We start from the raw sequence: 9563 nt of genomic DNA on the forward strand, positions 1-9563 counted from the left end.
TGTAATCGTTTTTCTTCTGTTGTTCTCAATAATTCTACTTCCAACTCCTCTACTATTACTTTCGGGGTACCTCAGGGTTCTATCCTTGGCCCTCTTCTATTTATACTCTATACTTCTGAACTACCTCGTATTATTAATAACTTTTCTTTCTCTAGTCAACTATATGCTGATGATTCTTACATTTATACTTCTTTTCCTCCATCTAATCTCAATAGTGTTCTTCATAATTTATCTCTATGTCTTTCTTCAATTATCGCTTGGTCTGACTCTATGTGTCTTAAACTTAATCCTTCTAAGTTTGAACTAATTTGTTTTAATAAATCTAAACATTCTATTACTATTCCTCCTATTATCTTACCTGATTCTAAAACTCTTGATGTCTCTCATAAGTTTCGTAGTCTAGGTTTTATCTTTGATTTTACTATGTCTCTCTCTCTTCTCAGATTAATAGTGTTGCTATAAGCTCTTACTTTCATCTACTTAGAATAAAAAAACTTTTGCATTTTCTTGATGATCCTACTCTTCTCCTTCTTGTTACTTCGTTAGTCTTATCTAGGATTGATTATTGTAACTCGCTCTACTATGGTCTTCCTGACTCTATACTCTATCCTTTAAGTAAAGCTTATAACTCTGCTGCTCGTCTAGTTGCTCGTGCCCCTTTCTTTTCTCATATATCTCCATATCTTGTTCTCTTGCACTGGCTACCTATAAAATATAGAATAATTTTTAAAATTTGCACGTTCATGTATAAGTCTCAATCTAAATTATTTCCTAAGTATTTATCAGGTAAATATTAAGTATTTATTGAACCTAAACGCCCCGGTTTACGATCGTCTTCTTCTTCTCGCTTTTTCTTGACTCGTGTTAAACACTCTTTTGCCAAATCTGCTTTTGCTTTTTCTGGTCCTTTTCTCTGGAACTCTCTACCTACTTCTCTGACTACTTCTCCATCACTTGCGAAGTTCGGAGCGGATCTCAAGACCCATCTGTTTTCAAAATTCATTGAGGAGCGCTGTTGAACATCGCGGAAATAGCGCTTTATAAGCTAATTGATTGATTGATATGTATGAATACGCATATATATATATATATATATATATATATATATATATATATATATATATATGCGTTTGTGTGTGTATTATATATATTTAATTATAATATACAAATAATTATGGTATATATAATATTATATCGACATACTTACAGACTGTTTCCGGTGGAATTCGCAAATGCATCTCAAATAACTTCACCATCGCCAGCCAAGACAAAAGAAATTGTAATAAGAGCGTTAATAACTACGCCTCTCATGTTTTGACGCTTAAAAAACATGTGAACATACACATGAACATACACATGAACATACATATAAACATACATATAAACATACATATGAACGTATAAATAAATAAACAAACATACAAACAAATACAAGCTAGCAGTAAACGTTAAACATACGATCGTATATTTGTGAGAAAATCAAAATATAGGCAAGAAAGTCTTTATAAACACACAAACAGATGTAAACAGAAAACATACAAACCACACCACCGAAAACATACAAACATATCTAATAATATACAAACCAGACAGATGTATAAACAAAACACACCACCAAAAATATACAAAGAAACATTTCATCAAATTATCGAGACGACCAAGATGACAGATAATAATTTATTGATGCATGGAAAGAAATATTATACATACCTGCTTGAAGGTTACATGTGTTGGCTGTGTAATGCATCTGTCTATGTTTGCTTGTTTATTAGTTTGTATGTATGTTTGTATATACGTATGTATGTTTGTATGTGTTCATCATACTTGCGTGTATGATTACATGCGTTGTGTATATGTTTATGTACGTTGACTTGTATGGCGTTTGTATTGGGTAGGCCTATTTTTTTTCCTGAAATACATTTAATTTTACTTTAAATGTTTTTTTACATAGTGGTATTTATAATTGGCTAATGCTCGTAAACATTGTTATTTCTTAAATTTACTGAATCCCATCAGTAGCTTTAAAGACTGACAAGCATCTAATGTATACATGAAAGCATTTTTAAAACGAGAAATACAATTATTGATAAATGATTACACGTGATTGATTATAAGTGATGATATGTGGTTTTTAAGAGCACATAACAACACATACGCACACAACACACATACACACACACACGTACACACATACACGCACACACAAGTATTTATATAGCGCATTTTTACAGACGTCATTACAATAACTATTGCGCGTAGTAATGAGAAAAAGTAACTAAAGAAATGCACCTCCGCTCATAATGGCAATAAAAATTTTAAATGTATAAAGAAATCTGAAACCCTTCAATAAGGGTTTGTGTATGTATTGTCTTACGGCTGGTGTATTGTCTTACTTCTTTTAAATTTTATTTTCAACCAAAAAACAAAGTAATTGGAGAAAAAAAATGTTGAAATAGTTAATGATGAAAGATGAGGTGGATGTGTTTGGCTTGGCAATGAGTTATTTGATTGGTTTCATCAGCGTAGTTAGAAATATAATACAAGGAGTATGACATTTCGTTAGCTTTCTTAACAAACGTCAAACGCGTTCAAAATCAAACTTTATTTCTGGAGCTTTATTTGTTCCTAAGCAAAATAAATTTGAATCTGGATAGATTTTGCCAAATTAATACTTTTAAAATCAAACTCTAATAAGATGAATGATTTTTTGCGCTCTATCGTGTTACAATTTTGAGTTTTGCCCGTTAAGATAATCAAATCATCAAAAAATTGAAATAAAAAAATTGTCGTTATTTTTAATGTTTTCTAATGTTGAACCGAAATAAACTTTGCAGAAAAATTCTTTAAGTAAAATGTACTAAAACTATTAGCATTACCTCGGAAATTATCCAAAACATGAAACATTGGTTATAAATTTTATAATTAAGCAAAGTTTTGAACTTCAATGACAAACATTGAATCAACCGCACAAGCGAACACAGGTTGCATGAATCCATTGCGTCATGGAAACACACAGACAGATAGACACACAGACAGACAGACACACATACAGACAGACACATAGACAGACAGACAAGGAAATAAACCGCATGAAGAGAATGAACGATAATGTAAATTGAAATTTGTATGTACACGTTGGGTAATCAATCATTAATTTAATTTTAAATTCTTAAGTCATGTACGAAAGAAAACATTTCAGCATGCTTAAGCGATCTCGTTTCATTTGTTTCCTCTTTTTAAATTTCAATTCTTAACTAGATAAAATTTTTCAGTATCATTTTTCAATATCAATTTCATAATTAAGCAAAGTTTTTAACTTCAATGACAAACATAGAATCAACCGCACACGCGAACACAAACGAATTGAACAAATATCCAATCATTTGTAATAATTGATGAATAGTTTATGTTCTATGCCTTTTGGTGAATTTTTACTGAATTGAATTAAGTTTGTCCTTATTTTTTTATTTTTGTTTCACATACAGGATCTCAGCCGGCCATTAACAAGGAGTAATTTATTTGAAAGATTATTTCTGTCCTGTATCATCGTTATAAGGCCATAAAAGACGTTTTATTGAGTCGTTTCTAGGTAAACATCCAAACGAACAACTCAATCGAACCAAATGGTGGAAATAACATTCCGAAGAACAAACAGACACACAGGATCACGGAAAATATTGAAAACATTTTGTGTTGAATCGCGGTGAAATAATTTTTAAATCAATTAAAAATAGTATAATCTCAAATAAAAATTTGAACACATGACAAAAAGTTAAACAAAAAACATGAACATTATCAAAAGATCGTTTCGGTCTGATATATATTGAGAATAAGTTCTGATAACTTTTACAAAATGAAAAAATAAAAAAGATCGCTCACATCATTAAACCTTGAAAATAAAAACAAAAAAACAAAAAAGCGAGACCACAACACCAGCACAACGCTGAGACAAACACACTTCCTCCCAGCCATCTTATTGCTGCGTTGAAACGTCGGGGGGCAAATTAACAAAACCTTCCAAGACTTTCATGCCTGCTATATGTTAAGTACCATTATTTCATTTTTGGTTTTTTGTTTGAACCAGGAGCGTAGCTTTCTTGCCAATCGAAAATAAACAGAAACAGCAAAGACATGAAATAAAACGAAATGAAATGAGGTTTATACCTTACTTCTGAAATTTTAAAGTACATTATGAACGTTTAAGCCTCCTGAAAAAAGCGTTCGAAACGAAACTTGAACAAAAATTGAACCAAAGCAAAAGCAAGATGAGCTGATTTCAATCAAAATAAAAATCTTGACCCTTCCAGTAAAAGTTTTGGCCCCTCTCCCGTGAAAATTTCGGCCTCCCCTGTGAGAATTTAAACATTTAAAAAGTTTTGGCCCTCTCCGTCAAGTGTATGTTGTATAGATCCTCTACTGGATGCTAACATTTAGAAGTTAATTAAAATGCATTCATAAATTTTTAATAATTAAATGCTTCAGAATTATTTTTAGTTGGCCAAATATTTTCATCAAAGTCAATTGCAATTTATATGGTTGATCAAAGAACTAATGAAGGTTGTAAAGAATCTTCTACGTAGAATGAGAAAACCACTGCTGCAAGTTGTCTTTTAATTGCATTTTTAACTGCACTGTTTTGCATAATTTGTAAATTATTTTTCACATGAAAAATTTTGTAAAAATTAAAAAAAACTTTCATAATAACTTGTAATAAAATTCAGAATTTTTCCACATACTTTTGTTTTCTTATTAGGTGAAACCAGACTCAAACAAAAAACTTTGCAACAGAAATCTGCTATAAAAATGAATTTCACAACTAGACACAACACCATGCTACTTCCATTCTTTTGATTGTTTTTTTCTTCACAAAAATGTTATTTTTCTTTGACACTTTACAAAATCTTCTAAACCAAAATTTATGCCCGTGCGTTTGCAGCATTTTCAGTTCTTTTGTGTTTTGAACCTACTAGAGAGCAATTTAGATTAAAATTTCATTAGGAGACATATGTAATGTTCAGTTGACTTTATTATGCTTACAAAACTATTTTAACACGTTTGCTAAAAAAAACTAAGTTAATATTAACAGTCACCAATAAGTAGAATTAAATCTTTACAGATTTTTTTATTATAGATTTTTTTATAGCGTTTTTCTTACCGTACTTTTTTGCTAGTTTTTTTTTATTATTTTTATTACTCTTTTTATTTTGTTATTATTTCTATTTTTATCAATGCTTCCAGATCAGTGGTTTTATGTCGTGATGGTTCTCTCTAGTATGATAACCGCTGCACAAATTATTACGTTTGGCTGTTGTGTTTTTGTTTCTATGTTTTTAATTTTAAACATGTATCATAAGTGTATCATACACGCAATCCAGTCCAAAGCTTCAATATTTTATTTCATAGGTCAGGTTATCATGTACTTTCGATTCGATGACTCAACGGTAAGTGCGTTGGCACAAAATCTTAGTAAAGGAGAAAGCCTAAGAGAGAGACAGAGAGAGAGAGAGAGAGAGAGAGAGAGAGAGAGAGAAACTGATAAATAGAGAAAAGGAAAGGGAGAGAGAAAATGGGAAAAACTGAGAAACATAGGAAGAGAAAGAGAGAGAGAGAGAGAGAGAGAGAGAGAGAAATGCATTTGTTATATTTTTGTTAAAGTCTTCTATGTTCTTCAATGTTCTTCAATATTCCCCAGTGTTCTTTTATGTTTTTCTATGTTCTTTAATGTTCGCCAATGTTTTTCTATGTTCTTCGGATTGAGTCGGGTATTAATAAACTATTGGCCGTATTCGCATCAATACAAGCACATTAAATCAACTACTGACCACATAATTACTTTCCCATGAGTTACTGGCTCACCGAACCCTTTTTTTGGGGATAACTTTTGTTTGTTTGTTTGTTGTTGGCAACTTTCGTTAGCACTCCGTTACTTTTTCCGTAAAATTTGAAATGCTTATATCTTTATGTTCTTGAAGATTTGTTAGATCCTTAAATTGTAGTCGCACCATTTGCCATAAAAATTTGTAAAGGTTCAACTAAGTATGACATAAATTGTTAGGAAGGTTTTCTTTATACATGTTGGTGTATATATATTTGTCTGTGAATGAATTTTACATTAGCTGTATTTATTACTTGATGTCGGTGTTGGCATTATTTAAAAATTGGCCATCTCGTTTTAAAAATTCTTCTTTCTTTATTATGTTATGTTATGCCTACAACGCCAAGAAAATATACTATGTGGATAGGATTGTGCTAGTTAGATCTTGTTTAGTTGTGTCATGTCTGTGTTTTTTAAAACATCTTGGTATAGTCTTATTAATCAAAAAATTATTAATTGATTTGGATTGAAAAACTTTTCTCCCATCAACTATATACTGTCTCATATTTGTAACAATTTGTTTAGTCTTTGTTTGGTTGAAAAATAAACACCTTTTAAATATGGAGGGTTTATAAAATACTACAAATTAAATAAGTAAAAATAATTGAATTTTAATGAATAATTTTAATTGCACCATAGCATGTAGCCACCAACTTACCTCCTTCCATTCACCAACAACAAACTAAAACACTTCTTACTATTGTTTTTTTTCGCATTTCTACATACCAAAGCAACTTTTATAATTGTTTATGATTACTCTTTTGGCCGGGGGGGATGTGTTTAGACCGTTGTGTAGACCAATTACGAACGTCAGACAAATTGACAAACGATGCTAGGCCTCTACACTAAGAGCGCTACACTACACGTCTGCATTCATGCAATTGAAGAACTGTACGTGTTTGTATGTGAGTGTGTGTATGGATGTGTGTGTGTACGTGTGTGTGTGAGTTTATGTGAGTGAAAACCGAAATTGAAGAACTGTACGTGTTTGTATGTGAGTGTGTGTATGGATGTGTGTGTGTACGTGTGTGTGTGTGAGTTTATGTGAGTGAAAACCGAAATTGAAAAACTGTACGTGTTTGTATGTGGGTGTGTGTATGGATGTGTGTGTGTGTGTGCGTGTGTGTGCGTGCGCGCGCGTGTGTGTGTGTATGTGTGTGTGTGTTTAAAATTCAAGGCGTTTTCTCTTTTCATTGTATATATCACTTATCACTTACATATCATATATATCACACACACATTAAACACACAGACAACATACACATACACACAGACAACATACACATACTCAACATACACACACACAACATACACATATAAACAAACACATATACATAGAGCACTTGGACGGAACACACGCACACTGCCAAACACTCACATCCATTCTACATAACGCACATTCACGCCCGTCGACAATAATGAAACTCAGCGCAGCTTTCAAGAGCATCATCTTCACAATAACTGCAGCAATGCATTGTGTGTGTGTGTGTGTTTGTGTGTGTGTGTGTGTGTGTGTGTGTGTGTGTGGGTGGGTGGGTGGGTGAGTGGGTGGGTGTGTTCACATACACAAGCAATGGCCTCATTTGAATGTAGTGAAGCAGACATCGTTGAATTGTTGCGAAACTTACAGGCACTTTGCCTGCTACACACACACTCACGCACTCACACACACACTCACGCACTCACACACACACAAGCACACACACACACGCAAACACACATCTATACACACAGACTCACATAGAAACATTCACACATTTATTTTAGATTAGTAACTGTGAGTACACAAATGAAAGTGTAAATAAATTAATCAGTGTGGGTTGGTGGGGCTGGGCGTTGTTATGTGTAGCAGGCTTGTGTTTGTTTGTTTGTTGAAGCAGTCAGTAACTCTCAATGTTTTTCTTTGTTTTTCCATGTTCTTCAATGTTCTTCCCTGTTCTTTCCCGATCTTCAAAGTTAGTTCTTCTTTGGATTTGTCTCTGTGAAAACTGTAAATAAAAAATTTATTTCCATTCGACTACTCGTTCGCAAATTATAAATCTTTATTAAAAGTTGATTTAAAAGTCTTTTTTTAGAGAACCAACAACAATGTTTGTCTCCTTGTCTGTACAAATGAATGTTGGTGTATATCTCTCTCTCCATACATATAGATGAGCAAGGCTTGATAAAGATGGTGAGGATGGCATGAAGACTCAACTGCACGAACGCATGTAAGTCAACGCACGGATGATCAGGCAAAAAAGTGGACGGAAGTACGCAGTGTGGCGTCGCCCAGTGTAGTGTGGTGTCGCCCATTGTATTATGGTGTCGCCCGCTGTAGTGTGGTGTCGTCCATTGTAGTGTAGTGTGGTGTCGTCCATTGTAGTATGGTGTCGTTTATTGTAGTATGGTGTCGCCCGCTGTAGTGTGGTGTAGCCTATTGTAGTATGGTGTCGCCCGTTGTAGTGTGGTGTCGTCCATTGTAGTGTAGTGTGATGTCGCCGGTGTGCTGTGGTATGTTGTGGTAATTGTGGTGTGGAGGTGCGATATTATATGGTACTGTGAGGTGTGGTGGAGTAATGTCACGTGATGTGGTGGTGCAGAAAAATTCAATCCATGCACTGCAGTCCAATACAACTGGAAGAATGGAAAGCAGTGCCAGGAATTGCGATGCATTATGCAAGTTCTCCTACGAAGTCGAATGCTTTATTATGCATGTAAGCTCCAGTGACCGCTTGCATCTGCTTTGTATTTGCTGCTCTCTAGGTCCATAAAAATAATAAAATATATTTTAAAGTAGAGAGTCCATTGGATATGCTAGATGGTGCATGCCTCCTTCCTGAAATCACAGAAGTTTGTATGCCTTCATGATAGATGGATGGATGAATGAATGGATGGATGGACAGATGGACGGATGGATGGATGGATGGATGGATGGATGGATGGATGGACCAATGGATGGATGGATGAATGGATGGATGGATAGACGGACGGATGGATGGATGGATGGATGGATGGATGGATGGATGGATGGATGGATGGATGGATGGATGGATGGATGGATGGATGGATGGATGGATGGATGGATGGATGGAGTGGATGGATGTATATGCAGCAGTAATTGTGGTTGACTGGTTAGTTGATGTTGAGATTGTGGCGTATGAACGTTCAGCTCGCGCTCTTTTTTAGATCATTATTCTGTGAAGACATGAAGTTATGAAATCTCTTTTTCGCATATACCTTCATACTCCATTCAGATTAACGCAAACTTTGATCGAGGTTCTATTGGCAAAGTTTCATAAATGTCCCACGGTTTTTAACATAGACAAAAATGTATGTGGAACAGCTAAGGGAGTGTTGTTCTTCCTTACGAGAGATCATTCGCCATGCATTCGACGGCCTAGAACTATAGCGCTACAATAGAGCCGGTAATAAAGATTCAATTTTTTTTAATGAAGTTAGCTTTATCGGTTTTTATTGGAAAATTGATTGTTTGATGCTTGTAGCAGTGTATGGAAGTTTTTGTTGTTTGCGTACACATATGTGTGTGTATGTGTGAGTGTGTGAGTGTGTGTCTGTGTGTTTGTTTCTCTGTTTCTATATCAGGCTCGATTGTTTGCCCTGCACACACACGTACATCTTTATGTTAAGAATTAATCTCCTTTGATTCAAAACTCAATTAAATAATTATACTTGTAGAAAGCACAAC

General features: G+C 34.1%; 1 protein-coding gene across 1 annotated transcript; it reads right to left on the bottom strand.

Moving 5' to 3' along the window:
* Positions 1-8067: 8067 nt before the first annotated feature.
* On the bottom strand, positions 8068-9107 carry HELRODRAFT_174749 (hypothetical protein; the record flags this gene model as incomplete). Its single annotated transcript, XM_009022171.1, has 2 exons — positions 8068-8363; positions 9095-9107. 2 exons carry the CDS (start codon positions 9105-9107, stop codon positions 8068-8070), a joined length of 309 nt encoding a protein of 102 aa, XP_009020419.1.
* Positions 9108-9563: the final 456 nt, after the last annotated feature.

Source organism: Helobdella robusta (genome assembly GCF_000326865.2).
Source record: "Helobdella robusta unplaced genomic scaffold HELROscaffold_30, whole genome shotgun sequence".
NCBI classification, from domain to species: domain Eukaryota; kingdom Metazoa; phylum Annelida; class Clitellata; order Rhynchobdellida; family Glossiphoniidae; genus Helobdella; species Helobdella robusta.